Source organism: Giraffa tippelskirchi, chromosome 9, assembly GCF_054371585.1.
Source record: "Giraffa tippelskirchi isolate mGirTip1 chromosome 9, T2T-mGirTip1v1.2.pri, whole genome shotgun sequence".
Classification (NCBI taxonomy): domain Eukaryota; kingdom Metazoa; phylum Chordata; class Mammalia; order Artiodactyla; family Giraffidae; genus Giraffa; species Giraffa tippelskirchi.
The window spans coordinates 46,390,425-46,410,201 of record NC_137283.1 but is presented as its reverse complement, the minus strand read 5'-3'; the positions used below and the strand labels follow the sequence as shown (position 1 = coordinate 46,410,201).

The 19,777-nt window shown below is 36.1% G+C and overlaps 1 protein-coding gene across 36 annotated transcripts in view; it reads right to left on the bottom strand.

The window, feature by feature from the left end:
* PBRM1 (polybromo 1) overlaps positions 1 to 19,777 on the bottom strand; it is a 104,720-nt gene that overhangs the window by 71,038 nt on the left and 13,905 nt on the right. For 28 of the 36 annotated variants that reach the window (XM_081525082.1, XM_081525083.1, XM_081525091.1 and 25 more), the window contains 8 exons: positions 19,299 to 19,446; positions 13,664 to 13,807; positions 12,349 to 12,465; positions 9,789 to 9,857; positions 8,671 to 8,769; positions 6,047 to 6,129; positions 1,467 to 1,562; positions 779 to 870 (listed from right to left, as the gene is read on the bottom strand). In XM_081525082.1, coding sequence (XP_081381208.1) covers positions 779 to 870; positions 1,467 to 1,562; positions 6,047 to 6,129; positions 8,671 to 8,769; positions 9,789 to 9,857; positions 12,349 to 12,465; positions 13,664 to 13,807; positions 19,299 to 19,446 — 848 coding nt within the window. The remainder of the gene's footprint in view (positions 1 to 778; positions 871 to 1,466; positions 1,563 to 6,046; positions 6,130 to 8,670; positions 8,770 to 9,788; positions 9,858 to 12,348; positions 12,466 to 13,663; positions 13,808 to 19,298; positions 19,447 to 19,777) is intronic. The other 8 variants (XM_081525076.1, XM_081525101.1, XM_081525102.1 and 5 more) reach the window with 1 other exon arrangement.

Below are 19,777 nucleotides of genomic sequence, written 5' to 3'. Positions count from 1 at the left end.
TATAAAAAATACCATAAAATAAAAAAATATTACATCGCACTTAGGAGGAAGACAGAAAATATACCTCTATAGCTGTTCTTTACTCCTCTTTTATGAAGTGTGTGCTTTTACTCGAATTTCTAGTGCCCAATAGTTTAAATGAAAGTTTACCATAATTTACAGCCATCTTTGAGTCATAAGCTCTAGGTGAGAAGACACTATAGCCTACTGAAAATATAAGCCAGTGATTTGGAAATCTAAAGTGATGTGAATGTCTTCCTGGGCTTCCCCGATGACTCAGTGGTAAAGAATCTGCCTGTAATGCAGGACTTGCAGGATTTGCAGGAGACACAGATTCAATCCCTGGGTTGGGAAGATCCCTTGGAGGAGGAAATGGCAATCCACTCCAGTGTTCTTGCCTGGCAAATCCCATGGACCGAGGAGCCTGATGGGTTATAGTCCATGGGATCACAAAGAGTTGGACACGACTGAGCACACACGCATGCATGCATGACTAGCACTATTTACCATCATAGGTTTGAAACCAGGATCTGCTAGGGCTATCAAAACAATTGTTTTTGCAGAAGTGTTTATTTACTTAGATTCATGCTTTAACACAAAATAAAGCAGTAATAAGTTCTTGATAAGTTTGACAAGCAAGAGTGCAATCAAAATGTAACAAAACAAGTAGGTCCTCTAAAAACAGACAAACTCCCAGCCAGACCAAAATAACTGCAATTTTCCTTAACCAGAAGGATTCAATGAGATGGCACTTAACTAGTCACAACTTAATGCCTACCAGCTAAAGCAGCATCCTCTTCACTTTCTGAGCCATACTGAAGTGCCATGGTAATTGCTGATAAACGACCCCCTTGGACTGCTCTTTTATTACTACAAGGAAAAAACAAGCAATTAGAAGGCAGGGAAAGATGTTATAATAATTTGGTTACTTTACGGGAATAGGAACTGTTAATAAGGCATTCACATCAAAGAAAGAGTTTCTATTCAGCTGCCTCCTCAATTTACTTTGTACTTTCTATATCCCCCACAATCAATCTTAACCAAGAAGACTAAATTTTTTCTCTCAGAAAAGAGGGAGTAGAGATAGAAAGCTCTTAAAGCAGGCTACTTGCAGCACTACTCCTTTTTTTATGAAAAATAAAGATTCATTCATAATTGCTGGTTAATTCTAAAGATGCTCATATTTTACAATGAAAATAAAATCTATTATGAACACAAACTCTTTCAGTATTTTACGACACATTTTACTGGTAATTTTAAACACTACCTGACAAACAACTTCTGCTTAAGCATTTCTCAGACGTGAAATCAGGCCTACTATACTTTTTAAATAAGATTATCTGACAACAAAGTTTCATAAAATAAGCCAACTACACCCAAAGATATTACTTCAAGATAGTCATCAAGAAAATGCTAGTATGCTTATCCTCATAAACATGGGTCAGCTCTCAGACACTCTCTCTCACCGGTAATACTTGCTAGTGGGATTTCTCTCTTCACCAAGGCTGCCTTTACTGTGCGAAGGACCTGTCAGCCTGGTTGCAGCCAAATTTGATGAAGTCCTATCCAGAGACAAGGTTAAAAAAAACTCAGAAAACTAACAGCTGAAATCATAATGCTGGATAAACAAAAAGAAAACAACCATTTTCTTTTTCTTTTCTTAAAAAAAGATATACTCTGGGACTACCCTGGCGGTCCAATGGTTAAGAGTCAGCATTTCCACTGCAGGGGGTGAAGGTTCCATCCCTGGTTGGAGGAACTAAGATTCCACATGCCACAGGGCATGGCGGGGAGTGGGGGAGGGAAGACTCAAATATTACCGAGCCTCTACTATGCAGGAGTCTTTGCTCCCAAATCTGGGACTCTGCTACAAACAATAAAAGATGGAGAGGGTGTGGAGAAAAGGGAACCCTCTTACATTGTTGGTGGGAATGCAAACTAGCACAGCCACTATGGAGAACAGTGTGGAGATTCCTTAAAAAACTGGAAATAGAACTGCCATACGATCGATCCAGCAATCCCACTGCTGGGCAAACACACCAAGGAAACCAGAACTGAAAGAGACTCGTGTACCCCAATGGTCACTGCAGCACTGCTTACAATAGCTAGGACATGGAAGCAATCTAAATGTCCATCGGCAGATGAATGCATAAGGAAGTTGTAGTACGTATACACAATGGAATATTACTCAGGCATGAAAAAGAACACATTTGAGTCAGTTCTAATGAGGTGCATGAAACTAGAGCCTATTATACAGAGTGAAGTAAGCCAGAAAGGGAAACACCAATACAGTATATTAACACATATATATGGAATTTAGAAAGACAGTAATGACGACCCTATATACAAGACAGCAAAAGAGACACAGATGTAAAGAACAGACTTTTAGACTATGTGGGAGAAGGTGAGGGTGGGATGATATGAGAGAATAGCACTGAAACGTGTATATTACCATATATAAAATAGATGACCAGTGTAAATTCAATGCATGAAGCAGGGCACCCAAAGTGGGTGCTCTGGGACAACCCAGAGGGAGGGGGTAGGTAGAGGGCTGGGAGGGGGGTTCAGGATGGTGAGACACATGTACACCCATGGCTGATTCATGTCAATGTACGGCAAAAACCACCACAATACAATAAAGTAATTAGCCTCCAATTAAAATAATTAATTTTTAAAAATTATGCTTATAGAGGTTGCCAATGATCAGATGTTAAGTTAGAATATATTGGCATAAGCACATTTTTCAACTATTGATATGAAAAAACTTGTTTCTGTTGAATTAAAAAAATTGAAGAGCAAAATCTGGAACTTTGAGGAAAAAAAAATAAACTAGGGCTGATCCCAGACAGTTTATGGTTACTGCAGTGACAAGAGGATCTAGAAATACAGCAAATCTCAAAGTCAGAAAAAAGATACAAAAGCAGCCACTCAATCTTTTCATTTCAGGTAGAAGCAAATGGAATCCTAGACGTAAGACATGTTCAAAGTCACAGTCCGAGCACAAGCTAGGATCTCCTGACATCTGGCTAAATACTCTAACTGTGAAAAAATATATACCTTACTATATAGATGTAAATATCACAATATTATAAGCGTACCTTGTTTTATTAAACATCACATACACTGCATTTTTTCTTTTTCTTTTTACAAACTAAAGGTATGTGGCAACCTTAAATCACGCAAGTCTGAGCACCATTTTTCCAAAGGCATTTGCTCACTTTGCATCTCTGCCACATTTTGGTAACTCTTGGAATTATTTCAAACCTTTCCATTATTACTATACTTGTTGTGATCTCTGATGCTACCATTGTCAATACTTTGTGGGACCATGATCCATGCCCATGTAAGACAGTGAACTTAATAAATGTGTGTGTTCTGACTGCTCCACCAACCAGCTAGTCCCTCATCTTTTTCCTTTCTCCTCACTCTCCCTATTTTCTCAGACACAAGAATACTGAAAATAGGTCAATTAATAACCCTACACTGGCCTCTTAATCATTCAAGGGAAAGGAAGAGTTGCACTTTTTTTCCAGTTTCAAGCAAAAGCTACAAATGGTTAAGCTCAGTGAGGAAGGCATGATGAAAGCTGAGATCAGCCAGAAACTAGGCCTCTTGCACCAGTTAGCCAAGTCACAAAAGCAAGGAAAAGTTCTTGAAGGAAATTAAAAGTACTACTCCAGTGAACACAGAAATGATAACACAGTAAGACAGCCTTATTGCTGATAAGAAGAAAGTGTTAGTGGTCTGGACAGAAGGTCAAACCAACCACAACAATCCCATAAGCCAATGCCTAATCCAGAGCAAGGCCCTAACTCTCTTCAATTTGATGAAGGCTGAGACAGCTAAGGTGCAGAATAAAAGTCTGAAGCTAACAGAGACTGGTTCATGAGGTTTAAGGAAAGAAGTCATCTCTATAAAATAAAAGTGTATGGTGAAGCAGCCAGTGCTGATAAAAAAGCAGCAGCAAGTTATCCAGAAGATCTAGCTGAGATTACTAATAAAAGTAGATATACTAAACAACAGATTTTCAATATAGATAAAATATACTTATCATGTAAGAAGAATCCAAGGCTTTCACAACTAGAGAGAAGTCAGTGCCCAGCTTGAAAGTTTGAAAGGACAGGCTGACTCTCTTGATAGGGCTAATGCAGCTGGTGACTTAAAAGTTGAAACCAGTACTCATTTTACTATTCTTAAAAATCCTAGGGCCCTTAAGAATTATGACAAGTACACTCTGCTTGTGCTCAATAAATGGAACAACAAAGCCTGGATGATAGCACATCTGTTTACAACATGGTTTACTGAATTATTTTAAGCCTGCTGTTGAGACCTACTGCTCAGACAAAAATATTTTCAAAACAGTACTGCTCATTGAAAATGCACATGGTCACCCAAGAGCTCTGATGGAGATGTACAAGATTAATGTTGTTTTCATGCCTATAGACACAACATCCATTCTGCAGCCCACGGACCAAAGAGAAATCTGGACTTTTAAGTCTTATTATTGAAGAAATACATTTCGTAAGGCTATAGCTGCTGTGGATAGTGATTCCTTTGATGGATCTGGGAAAATCCAACTGAAAACTTTCTGGAAAGGATTTGTTATTCTAGATGTCATTAAGAACATTTGTGATTCATGGAAAGAACATGAACATCAACAGAAACTTAGAAGTGGATTCCAACCCTCATGGGTGTCTTTGAGGGGTTTAAGACTTCAGTGGAGGAAATAACAGCAGATGGGATAGAAATACTGCTGCTGCTGCTGCTAAGTCGCTTCAGTCGTGTCCGACTCTGTACGACCCCATAGATGGCAGCCCACCAGGCTCTGCCGTCCCTGGGATTCTCCAGGCAAAAATACTGGAGTGGGTTGCCATTTCCTTCTCCAGTGCATGAAAGGGAAAAATGAAAGTGAAGTTGCTCAGTCATGTCTGACTCTTAGCGACCCCATGGACTATAGCCTACCAGGCTCCTCCGTTCATGGGATTTTCCAGGCAAGAGTACTGAAGTGGGGTGCCACTGCCTTCTCCGATAGAAATACTAAGAGAACTAGAATTAAAAATAGAGCCTGAAGATACGACTGAACTGCTACAATCTCATGATAAAACTTTGACAGTTGAGGAGTTACTTTGTATGGATGAGCAAAGAAAGTAGTTTCCTGAAATGGAATTTACTCCTGTGAAAATGCTGTGAAGACTGCTGAAACAGCATCGAAAGATTGAGAATATTATATAAACTTAGTTGATAAAGCAGCATCAGGATTTGAGAGGACTGACTCCAATTTTGAAAGAAGTTCTCCTGTGGGTAAAACATTATCCAACAGCATCTCATGCTATAGACAAATCATTAGTGAAAAGAAGAGTGAACTGATGTGGGAAACATCATTGTTGTCTTATTTTAAGGAGCTGGCACAGCCACCTCAACTTTCAGCAACCACCACCCTGATCAGTCAGCAACCATCAACAGAAGCAAGACCCTTCACCAGAAAAAAAGATTACAACTTGCTGAAGGCTCAGATGACAGTCAGCATTTTTAAGCAATACAGTCTTTTTAAATTAAGGTATATACACAGCTTTTTTAGACCTAATGCTACTGCACACTTAACTACAGTATGATGTGAATAGAGCTTTCACATGCATGGGGAAACCAAAAAACTTGTGTGACTCACTTTAGTGTGATATTTGCTTTACTGCAGTAGTCTAGAAGTGAATCCACAGTATCTCCAAGTTTTGCCTATATATACATGTATTATACATAACACATCTTATGTGTAATAGGCATTATACAAATATTTATATACATATTTGTACAAGGCAATAAAAGTACATAGTGGTGTTAAATCTTAAAATTTGTTTCTTTTTAAATAAAGCCCTTTAGCCGCAATGAAGGGACTGATTAAGAGTTATTTACCCCTATTCTCTTCAGAATCATGTTAGCAACTGTAAATATAACTTTGAAATGCAACATCTTGTTTTCCACTATACTGATTTCACTAGCTATTTTGACAAATAATAAAGGCACAAGAATTTTAAACATTTTTTTAACCTACCTTATTCGAAGGCTTGACTTCGTCATTTCATGTTCAATTTCTGCCTTTTTCATATAAAATATTTTTTTAATAGAATTTGCATCCTGTTAAGATAAAATTACTTGGCTTAGAAAAAGTATAGAAAAAAATAGGCAGTTTAAAATGCCCTCCATCATGTACTAGACACTTTCTATGGCACTCCTTGCATGTGGAGTAGCCTTCCATCCAATATGCAGACAGCTCTAACCTTTCCACAAGCTTTCAAAACATCTCCATAATTAAATACAAGTTGAGAAGCCTCTCAGCTTTTCCACAATTAGTCAGCTAAAAGACAAAGATCTAATGATGAACAGGGAAAAACAGGGGTGAGAATACAATGGACTCTACCTGTGTACACTAACCTAAAAATTGAAACAAAAGTACACTTCTAAGATTAAAGACTAGGCACATAAATTTTGGATGAATATACTTGCTTAAATTAATAGCATATATCAAATTCAAAGTTTCCCTTCACTCCAAAATTTAGTTTAGGATCATTAATCAGACCAAAGAGCAAAATTCTTAACTGCATCAACAACTGGTACTACACTACTCAAATGTCTTATCAAGGATGAACAATACAAGGACTTCATTCTTGATTTTAAAGTTCCTTAATAGATGCAAGATAAAAGTTAAAATTAACTACCAAAAGCAACTAAGTGAGTCAGCATTCCGTAAATCTAAATGACTTTATTCCCAAAAGATTTTCGGAGCACCCTTTGCTAAGTTCCCGGTGATAAACTATTAATTTGAGAAACAAGCAACAGTTCATTACAGTTCATTTTGTAGAAGGACTACAAAACTTCTAGGAGAGAACTGCAAAGCAATGAAAGTCATTTTACATTGTATACTATACTATACAGACTGACTTTTATATCAATGAGGTTTAAATGAAGGGACTATATCAATATTTAACTACACAGTGGACCAAAATTGAACCTTGTGTGGAACAGAAAGAGACACAGATGAATGGGTTAGAACCAAGGATTTATAGTCAACTGATTTTCAACCAGGTTGCCAGGACAATTCAACAGGGAAAAAATAGTCTTTTTAACATAAGGCACTGGATGAATGTGGACTCCAACCTCACACCTACCTCAAATATATAAAAATTAATTCAAAATGGCTCAAAAATCTAAATGTAAATGCTAGAACAATAAAATTCTTAGAAGAAAACATAGGTATAAATCTTTGCAGCCTCAGATTAGGTAATGGTTTCTTAGGTAAGACATTAAAAGCACAAGAAATCTAAGAAAAACAGACAAATTGGACTTATCAAAATTAAAAACTTCATTAAAATTGAGAAGTTCTTTTCTTGGGCATGGGGGGGACAGGGTGGGGGGGTGGGGGGGTGGGGGAGTGGGATGAGGTGGGGTAAGGGGTCCTGCAGCGCACAACATGTGGGATCTTAGTTTCCCAACCAGGGATTTAAACCCCTGCAGTGGAAGTTCAGTGTCCTAACCACTGGACTGCCAAGGAATTTCCAAAATGAAAAACTTTTGTGCGGCAAAGGATCTTATCATGAAAATGAAAAGATAGTCTATAGAATGGGAGAAAATATTTGTAAATCATATGTCAAGTCTATTGTTTAGACGATAAAAAGAACTGGAACAATTAAAAAGACAGTTAACCCAAGTTAAAAGGGGGGCTAAAAATCTGAAATTTTTTTTTTCAAAGAGTAAGAAAGGCCAATATGCACATGAAAAGATGTTCAACATCACTAATCATTAGAAAATGCTAATTAGGGGATTCCCTGGTAGCCGAGTGGTTAGGATTCCAGGTTTTCACTGTGGTGGCCCCAAGTTCAATTCCCACTGGGGAACTACAATCTTGGGGCAGTGGCCAGGAAAAAAAAAAGGCTAATCAAAACCATAATGAGATACTACTTCATACCTACTAGAAACAAAACAAAACCGAAAATAGAAACAAGTATTGATGAGCATGTGGAGAAATTACACTTGCACACTGCTAGTGGGAATGTAGGTACAGTGGCTTTAAGAACAATTTAAAAACAATTTTAACCTCAAAAAAGTTAAAAATATAGTTTACCATCTGGCCCAGCAATTTCATTCCAAGGCATGTATTCAATAAAAATGAAAATATATGTGCACATAAAAACTTATACATGAATGTTCGTAGCAGCATTATTTATAATAGCCCAAAAGTGGAAGCAACTTAAATGCCTAGCAATTGATGAATGAGTGACTAAAACATGATACATAGATTTAATTGAATACTATTTGGGAATAAAAAGAAATACATGATACAAAATGAACACCTTGAAAACATGATGCTAAGTGAAAGAAGCCAGTCACAAAGGACTACAAACTGTAAGATTCCATTTACACGAAATGTTGAAAACAGGTAAATTCACAGAGATAGAAAGTAGACTGGTGGCAGTTGCCTAGGGTTAGGGAGACTGAGAGGAAATGGAGAGTGACTGCTAATTCATTGCGGTGATGGCTACACAACTCGGTGAATATACTAAAAGTCATTAAATTATACACTTTGGGTAAAATGTATGGTATGTGGTTCTTATACAAAAATATTGGCTCTAAATTAAAATCTGTATTCTTATCAATGAAACCAACAACAACAAAACTAACCTTGAATACTTGAGAACCAGGCTCATTGTAAGTTTTGGCGTTTTTTGCTAGGAGATCTATATCTTTGGCCATTGCATGAATACTCTTGTAGCTTCCATTCTATAGTAAACAATAAAATATAGCAGTTGCTCTTAAAGACAGTTAAGCAACATGACCCTAAAAAAAAACACTCCATATATTTTTAAATTCTTACCATATTCTAAGACTTTACTGTAAAGTACATATGTGAACAATACATAAAGTCATCTTCTCTTTCACAGACTATTACTACCGTCCATTCACAAAGAAGTTTTTGAGATAACAAAACCAGAGCTACATTGTTCTCATAAAACAACTTATACTTTTTTAAAATCTCAGATGAGGTAAAAGTTGTTTTATTTAGCAAATATACAGTGTTTACTCTGTGCCAACCACTGTTCTAAATGTTTCATGAAAACTAATTCATTAAAGAGTACAGACTTTGGAGCCAGACTATATGCATTCAAATCTTATGCCTTAAAAAAAAATCCTACCTCTTCTCATTAGTTGATGACTCAGGCAAGTGACTTACCATCTCTGTGTTTTAGTTTTCTTATCTGTAAATAACAGTATCTTCCTCACAGAGGTGTTATAAGAATTAGCTAGCTAACACATAGCAATTCTATCTATTACTGCTGAAGACACAGGGAGGGGGACACACAAAGAGAACAAAGCATTTTCACTAATCTTACACTCTTAATGTTTGTTGTAGGTAACTTTTATTCTGAAATATCCTAAAACTATTTGGAAGCCAACAAAAATAAACAAACCTTTCACTGACAATATACCTTTCACAATCAAAAATGTCTATGACCGTTGTGCTTTAATTTTTGTCCTGAGAGCAAAACTTACTAAAACTATAAAACACTTAAGTCATTGAAAATTTTGCTTTCCTTCCTACAGAAAAAATGCAAAAGGGATGCTATGCTGATTCCTCCAAAGCTATACTCATAAACACCTCTAATCTGTTTACATTATATTGCTATTAATAATAACTCCTTACAGAAATACCTAGTTCTGTTTTCTTTAAAAGGCCTAAAAAATGACCATAGGCCAATCTGCCCTAAACCACGTACTTCTACATATGGTCACCTTCATACCTGTATCCTCTGGGCAATGGTCTTGAGATCTATGGGCTCCTTAATAATTGCATAATAGTCTGGATATTGCTGAAAAACAAAACACAGGCATGCTTAATAAGTGAAAGTATCCAGCTAATGAGAAAACAAGGAAGTACACTGATCATCTGTTAATCAATTGAGCAGCTTTTGAGATAAAGGCTAAAGACACAGTTGTACAGCATATTTCTTGTTATACTTGAAGCAGAAATCATTTGATTTTTACAAGCTTCATGAGATACCCAAGAGCATGCTGTAGGACTTTACAGTTAGTATTTGGTTATATAACTACTACACCACAATTTAATGTTTTTAAATTTCCTAAATCCACAGATTACACAATTTTATATTTAAGATCCCAAGATATCTATGTGGGAAAATGAGGCACAAGGTTTTCAAAGAGTTTATTATAAGCTCTTTTAATTCAGCAATCTATAACACAATTATATCCTATTTCATATGAAATACTAAGGACCTATAAGAAGTCAGGGTGCAAAATTGTTTAGTTGCTAAGTCGTGTCTGACTCTTGTGACCCCATGTACTGTAGCCCGCCAGGCTCTTCTGTTCATGGGATTTCCCAGGCAAGAATACTGGAGTGGGTTGCCATTTCCTTCTCCAGGGGATCTTCCCGACCCAATCTCTATTCCTGACTGAGCAGCTTCACTTTTCACAGAGACTGTACTCTTATTTCCTTACTGTGGTAAAAAATACATAAAATTTACTATTTAACCTTTTTAAGTGTACAGTTTAGCAGCTTTAAATACATTCACATTATTGGTCAACCATCACCATCATCCATCTCCAGAACTTTTCATTTTCCCAAGCTGAAACTTCATACCCATTCAACAATAACTCTCCTCCTTCCCCTCCTTCAGCCCCTGGAAATCACAATTTTACTTTCTCTTTCTATGAATTTGGCTGTTAAGTACTTCCTAAAAGAAGTATCACACAATATTTAGGAAGTACATACTTCCTAAAAGAAGGATCATACAATATTTGTTCTTTACGATTGGCTTATTTCACTTACCATGATGTGTTCAGGGTTTATTCTTATTGTAGAATGGGTCAAGAATTTCATTCTTTTTAAAGGCTGAATAATATCCCATTGCGTGTATATATTACATTTTGTTTATCTATTCACATATCAAGAACACCTGAGCTTTTTCCATGTTTCAGCTATTGTGAATTATACTGCTACGAACACAGTTGTACAAATATCTCTTTAAGACCCTGATTTCACTCTTTCATGTATATATTTAAAGCTGAATTGCTGGATCATATGATAATTCCATATGTAACTTTTAATGAACTGTCATACTGTTTTTCTTTTCTTAACATTTTAAACTTATGACTGATATAACCAGTATATTTTTCTAATCAGATTCACATTTCAGACAGCAGTGTTCAGATACACTTTATTTCTAATGTCATAATTGTCCTACAACTAGTGTTGTTGATGACTGATGGGTAAAGCTGCATGCCACCTGCCAGTCAACAAACACTTCTTGCAAGCCTCTGACATGCTGGGTTCCAACTACATGACAGGGACACAAAAGAAAATATAAAAATTCAGTCCTCATCCTTAAAGAGAAAATGCTCACAATGAGTTATAATGGAGTACTTCTTAAAGTATGTGGAGTATAATGGAGTACTTCTGAAAGTACGTCCTTATCTAGAAATACAAGAATGTGAAGGTCATAGAAATTTTTGCAGTTCCAAAAGCTAAAGTGGAACATCAGCTATGTTAATTGCTTCTTGGGTGTGAAGACACATGGGACTCTAACACTTTTAAAGGGTTCCACTGGTCTAGAAAACCTCTTCCACGTTGGGGTAGAAGAATACCTATCAGGAAGAACTTAATTATCTTCCTCTCATTCTGCCTCTTCAGCAGAGAATGTTTCTTCTCTTTTATAAATAAAAAGTTTAATTTAGGTACTTATTTTATCATTTAAGAATCACGAATCTTAGAAACAACCTACAATGTGGATAAATGGTGAAGATACTAGGCTAAGTGAAATAAGCCAGACACAAACAAATACTGTATGATCCTTCTTAAATGAGGTACTTAGTGTAGCCTAATTCAGAGAAACAGAACTGTGGTTTCCAGGAACCGGCAGGAGGGAAAAGTAGGGAGCTCCTGTTGAATAGGCAGGAAGATGAAGAAGCTCTGGAGAAAGACGGTAGTGACAGCTGCACAGTAATATGAATGCACTTAATGCCACTGAACTTTATACTGAAAATTGGTTAAACGGTAAATCTTAGATTATTGCATATTTTACGACAACAAAAACGAAAAACAAAAAGAATTTCCAATCATAAAACCAAAAACACACACAAAAAATCCATAACCTTTTGCTGAAGTAAAATGACAGAAGATATCCTATGTGCTTACTGCTGAGGCCATGAGGAGGCTCTCTCGGCTACCTCCAATGCCTTCCATTACCCTTACTCTATTTACTAAGAAGTAACAGAATTTCTAAAGTACTTAAAAAAACACAAAATCAACACTTTAATCCACTTGTCTTTAACTTCATCACTTACCACTTTAGAAGGCAGCTTCTGAAAAAGTTCGCTAATGAGACGTCCTGATGGATTTGTGGCTACAACTATGGCTTCAAGAAGCTGCTCCAGGATCTCCTTCAAGTAACCTGGAGAAGACTGGGAGTACGGGGGTATGAGGAATGAGAGAAGAAAGGAATAAGAAAAATCCAAAAGTAAATGCTGATATTAAACAGCTTCTAAAATTTTAAAGCCAATTCAAAAGAGTAACTTCTAAACAATACTTATATTAAGTACAATTTTCATGAATACCACACTTTAGACTCACACAATAAATATTCAACATATAAGACAAGTGATTAGCTGAGACTCCCCAAACACATAGCTTAGAGAAGAATCAATGTAACACTGATGAAACCAGACTAGAATACTCATATTTAACTCATTTACTTACTAGTTAAAATATAACACCAGAGTTAGCTTCAAAGAGGAGAATTATGTCCTACAGCCAAGATTCCTCTCCTCCCAGCCCAACCAGTTACTCTGGAAATGTGTTGCAGATGACAAAAGCAGCAGGGTGTATGACTGCATTCATAAAACTTATTCTCTGGATGTCTTACTATTTAAAGTTGCAGAAGAGAGATGCAATTCCTTTTGCTGTTCTTTTTCCTCTTTTTAAACATGTGCGCGTATTCAGCAAGTATGTTTCAGTCCCTACATGTCAGGCAGAGTCTAGATGTCTGAATAGGTGAACAAGGGGATAGCTTTTTGGAGCTATCATTCTACTTGAAGAAGAAAGTAAACACATAAACTAATACTAAACACTTATTTCACATACAGTGATAAAAACTGAAGATCACACAACAGCGTGATATGATGATGGAAAGGAGGAGCAGAGAGCAAACAATCTGATAGAGTGGTTAGGAAAGTCTTCTCCCAGTTTACATTAAGTGATGTTAGAATAATGCAAAAGAGACAGTCACCAGCAGAGCCAAAGGAAGCAGAAGTACAAGCAACTGCAAAATTCCAGAGGCAGGAAGACACCTGATATGTTCTAGGAACAGAAATCAACCTAACCCACAAAAATATTCCTAACTAAGGTGATTCCATCGACTTAGCAATTTTCAATCACAACACAGTCTGCCTTTACATAATACCTCAATCTAACAACAGTGCATGTCCTAGGATCCCCTGTAATTGGAGTGGGGCTCTCTGGCTGTGTGTCTGTTTACCCTTCCAGTTACCAACACGACTGCACAGAAAGCATAGCTGCCATAGTGGCCATGAGAAATGACAAGCAGGGGCCTTGTCAACCTCCCAACAGCCGATCCATCACCCATTCCAGTGGCACACGTACTCCTTCCGTCACTGCGCCTTGACTGTCTTGTCCGTCTTCATCATCATCTTCATCATCTGCTTCTCCTTTCTGAACAAACTCATTTCTTGTTCGAAGGTACAAATCCCAGAGTTTGCAAGCAGCTTTATATTCAGGAGAATCTGGCTGTATATTAGCAAAGAGAAGAGGAAAAGATATCACTTAACATTTTATAAGAAATAAATGACTATTTCTAAAGCATCCTGTTCCAACAGATTGGTATGCTAAGATATAACTTTGAAAACATCACAAATTTTAAAATTCTTAAAAGTAAATGATACACGGGCCTCAATTCTCTTCTGAAGAACTAAGTGTATGTTTTAAACACATTCTGAAATCAAATAATTTTATTAATTCTATTTATATCCTATCTCATTACAGAAAGACTTGAAGAAGATAATTTGCTAAATTAAGGGTAATTATTACTAATACACCTTGCATGAACATTTCATGCAAAGATGGGCTCAATAAAGGACAGAAATGGTATGGACCTGATCAAAGCAGAAGACATTAAGAAGAGGTGGCAAGGATACACAGAAGAACTATACAAAAAAGATCTTCACGACCCAGATTATCATGATGGTATGATCACTCACCTAGAGCCAGACATCCTAGAATGTGAAGTCAAGTGGGCCTTAGGAAGTATCACTACAAACGAAGCTAGTGGAGGTGATGGAATTCCAGTAGAGCTATTTCAAATCCTCAGAGGTGATGCTGTGAAAGTGCTGCACTCAATATGCCAGCAAATTTGGAAAACTCAGCAGTGGCCACAGGACTGGAAAAGGTCAGTTTTCATTCCAATCCCAAAGAAAGGCAATGCCAAAGAATGCTCAAACTACCGCACAATTGCACTCATTTCATATGCTAGTAAAGTAATGCTCAAAACTCTCCAAGCCAGGCTTCAGCAATACGTGAACCATGAACTTCCAGATGTTCAAGCCAGTTTTAGAAAAGGCAGAGGAACCAGAGATCAAATTGCCAATATCCGCTGGATCATCGAAAAAGCAAGAGAGTTCCAGAAAAACATCTATTTCTGCTTTATTGACTATGCCAAAGCCTTTGACTGTGTGGGTCACAATAAACTGTGGAAAATTCTTCAAGAGATGGGAATACCAGACCACCTGACCTGCCTCTTGAGAAACCTGTATGCAGGTCAGGAAGCAACAGTTAGAACTCGACATGAAACAACAGACTGGTTTCAAATAGGAAAAGGAGTACGTCAAGGCTGTATATTGTCACCCTGCTTATTTAACTTATATGCAGAGTACATCATGAGAAACACTGGGCTGGAAGAAACACAAGCTGGAATCAAGATTGCTGTCTAGTGAAGGCTATGTTTTTCCAGTAGTCATGTATGGATGTGAGAGTTGGACTATAAAGAAAGCTGAGTGCCGAAGAATTGATGCTTTTGAACTGTGGTGCTGGAGAACATTCTTGAGAGTCCCTTGGACTGCAAGGAGATCCAACCAGTCCATCCTAAAGGAAATCAGTCCTGGGTGTTCATTGGAAGGACTGATGTTGAAGCTGAAACTCCAATATTTTGGCCACCTGATGCGAATAGCTGACTCATTTGAAAAGACCCTGATGTTGGGAAAGATTGAAGGCAGGAGGAGAAGAGGACGACAGAGGATGAGATGGTTAGATGGCATCACTGACTCAATGGACATGAGTTTGGGTAAACTCTGGGAGTTGGTGATGGACAGGGAGGACTGGTGTTCATGGGGTCGCAAAGAGTCGGACACGACTGAGCGACTGAACTGAAGTGATTACTAATACACTAAGAAAGACAATTTAAAGGATAAGACCCAGTTTAAGGGATACAAGTAAATGAGAGAAGCTAATGACTGCCTTGATTTTCACTTCTATTCTTCAACTATTTAATACCTTATTTGAATATTTTCTTTTCCTGAAGGATAGTGGGGATAAACTAAAACTTTCCAGTAACAACAATGCTGGATGAAATGTAAAATGAACAGTAAACCTTTAAAAATGCATCCAGGTGCTGCCAATAAGAAATAAGCAATGTTCACAAAAGTAAGAACAAAGTAAAAGTAGGAACCTGGATAAGCAAGCAAAACACTGAAGCCAATGTTCACCTTGAGGCTACCTATAAGACAAGATGCTTATAGTTTTCAAGAGCTTTAGCTTTCAAATGTCTTTGAGGCTGCAAGGACAAGAGATAAAGGCCAGGCTCCACCATAAGCTGGGACTTCAAAGGCTATGGCTGCAGTGTAACTGGGAATTAAAAACAAGTCAGTTTTTGTGCTGCCAGGGAACTAGGAAGACCACCCATCTCACCCTCCACCCAACTCCATCCATGGCACTACGGGGAGAGGAGAGGCATGAGATAAATCTCCTCTGAGAACTCTTCATCATAGGCTAGTCCTAACAAAGAGAGGCCAGATAAGCAATGTGAGTTAAGCAACAAATCTTCTCCAGAAGAACTTCAACCTCAGCCTAAGAATCTCCACAGTCTCCAAGAAATATAAGCTCATAGTCAAAATCGATGAAGCATGTAAGACTAAGAGTCACAAGAGAAAGCAACCAGAAATGACAGCAAAAACACACATGTAAGTAATTCAGATATTAAATTATCTGCTATAGAATAAAAAATAAGTATGTTGAATACGTTTAAAGAAATAGTAGGATTGAAGATACAAGCAATTCCCTCAAAAGAAACTACTTCCAAAATAAGGAAAATAAAAATATTAAAATGTAAAAACTCAGTAGATTAGTTTAAGAGCAGATTTCAAAGAAAACCGTAAGAACTAAAGATATTACCTAATCAGCAACACTGACACAATAAAAGGGATCTACGTAAAGTTAAGAGAAATGGAAACCTAAGAAAATTCTAATATAACATCCAATCAGAGTCCTACAAGGAGAAGAGAGAATGGGGCAAGGGCAATATACAAAGACATACAGCTGAAAACTTTCCAGAACTGATGAAAAACACCAACCCAAAGATTTAGAAAGATCTACAACTCCCAAATTCTATAAATAAGAAGATAATCCTATCTACACACATCACGGTGAACTATGGAGTATAAAGACAAAAAAAAAGATACTTAAGATAGTCACAAAGAAAAGACAGATAACCTTCAAGGGAACTACAGCTATACTGACAGATGACTTCTCAATAGCAATATAAGAATGAAGAATAAAGAGAGTAGTATGTTTGTGAGTAAAAATACTGACTATATAAAAATAACATTATTATGTGGGATTAAAAATTTGTCACAACAGAACTAAAATACAAAACATCAGCATAAATAGAAAGATCAGTTACATTATTTTAAGGTTTTATATTATTTTGAAGGATGTTTAAAATACTGATTAATATTTGACTTTGAAAAATTAATTATGCATATTAGAACTTCTTGGATAAGAACTAACATATTATTAATGGATCTGAAAACTTTCAAATTATAGAAGAAATTAAAAACAAAATAAAACCAAGAAAAAATGAAGGAAAAAAAAAACACCGAAAACAAGGCAGAGAGAGAAACAAACAAAAAATTTACAAAATGAGATGAATAGAAAGTAGAAATTTAAATGATAGGAATACAGCCAAATGTAATAACTACTAAAACTGTAAAGAGATGAAATGCTTCAGTTAAAATGTGAAGATCATCAACTAGATTAATAGAAACTGAATTATATATGGGGCTTGCAAGATATACACTAGTATTAAAAAGATATGAAGAGGTTGGAAGTAAGAGAATGGAAAAAATAAATAAGGTGAACACAAAAATAAAGCTGATATTACTTTACGTGTAATAATATCAGATAAAACAAAATTCAAAAAATTACAATAGTAACAATAAAGAAAGCTACTACATAATGCAAAAACAATGTACTAGGACAATATAACAACTTTCAACTTGTATGCTCCTATTTGCATACTTTTGAAATACATAAAAAAAAATCAATATGGCTAATAAGGAGAAATAGACAAATTTATCATCAGTTGGATTTTAAAGCACATCATTTGGAAAGTAGATAGCTCATGCAGATAAATCAGGATATAAATGATATCAGCAACATAATTAAAAAGCTAGATCCAATGGACACATGTAGCATACTGTACCCAATGAACAGCATGCTTGCTATATAGTCACAAAATTTATAGCAACTTTATTCACTATTGTTAAAGCAGAAACAACCCAAATGTACGTCAACTAAGACACAAAATATGATACATATTCATATAATGGAATATTATTCAGCTATAAAATAGGAACTAAGTACTAATAAATGTTATGACAAGAATGAACTTTGAAGAAATTGTGCACAGTGAAAAAAGCTAGTCATCATCAAAGGCCATACAGTTCAGGATTCCATTTATACGCAAAGCCCTAAAAAGGGAAGTCCATACAAAAGGAAAGTAGATTGCGGTAGCTAGAAGTTAGGAGAAGGGGAAATGAAGTTATGCTTGTTGATGGGCATGGTTTTCTTTTGGGGGTAATGAAAAAATTTTGGAGTTTGACAGTGGTGATGGTTGCACAACTTTCAAATATATTAACCCCCTCCCCAAATTCTACACTTTAAGAGTGTGTAAATTATATTTCATTTAAAGAAAAAATATATACACACAGCATTAAGAATTAATTTGACAGTATTTTTACAGAATCTAAATGAAAAAACATTTAAAACTTTGCTAAAAAGACAAATAAATGAAGATGTACCAAATTCACAGACTGGAATAATAAACATCACAATTATGTCAATTCTCCAAAACACAATCTACAGAGTCAATGTAATTCCAATACAAATTCAAACAATTTTTTTGGTGCTTGTTGACTTCACACACTAAAATTAAAAAGTATAAGGAAAGGGCCAAAAATAATCAAAACAGTTTCTCTGCCAGACAAGAAAATTATAAAATCAAAGAAATTAAGGTAGATATAGAATAGCCTAGTTTTAGATAAACTGGCCAGAACAAGAGGAACAGAATAAAGACCAGAAAGAGACCCATAGCACCTAGAAGCAATGCCAGCAGTAACCGCACAGACAAATGGGAAGTGAAAGGCCATTTCAAGGTGCAGCTTATACCTGTGGGAAAAACAAATCCCTACCTCACAGGAGACACTCAATCCCAGGTATACTAAAGGCATATATACGAAAGACAAAACTATTAAACTGTTAGGAGAAAAGAATATCTTTACAATCTTTGTGGAAGAGATTTCTGAAATAAGACACAAAGAAGGATAAAACACAAAGTTAAAGAATAAGAAATCTGACTATATTAAAATAAAAAATTTAAAAACTTCTGTTCATCAAAAGACACCACAAAGAGTGAAAAAACAGCCACACGGTGGGAGAGGATATTTGCAACACATAACCAAAAAAGTATTAGCACCTAGAACAAAAAAATTTCTAAAAATAAACATGAAAATGACAAACAACCCAAGAGACAAAGGGGTAAAAGATTTGAGCAGACACAAAGAAACAACAATGATTCATAATCATATTAATCTTCAGTTTCTTTACTAAGAAGAGAAATACAAACTCAAACTATCAAATGAAAAATCACTACTTACCTATCAAACTGATAAATATTAAAAAGCCACACAATTATCAAATTGGATATCTTCCAAATCTGATGCTTTCTTACCTTATAATAGGCCTTTGCATTGTTAAAAAGCAGCTGGAAGTCAGCAGTAAGCAGATTAACATCATCATACTCTTCCATTTTTAGTTTCTGCTGAATTTTCATCAAGTCGATGGGCTGAGAAACCACTTCATAATAGTCTGGTTGATTTCTGTCAATAATTTAATGGTTTTTAAAAAGTAATAATCAAAAGCCTATAAAACATTATGTCTCAAAACTATCTGTAGTAATGCCCACCACTCCCAAGTGACAGAGCATACTAGACTTACTCCCAGGATCAGAACTGAGAGGGAATAACAAAAGTAAGACGAATACACATGCCCTTTTCAAAATACATATTAGTCATTAAAAAAAAAAAACCCTAAATTTATTATCTGTAATGGTCTTTTATATGCTAAATATTTAAGATTTAGGGAACCAATACTAAAACCATGTCAATGGTATCTTCTGCAAATGAAAATGACTTACCTTTCGTGGGGTTC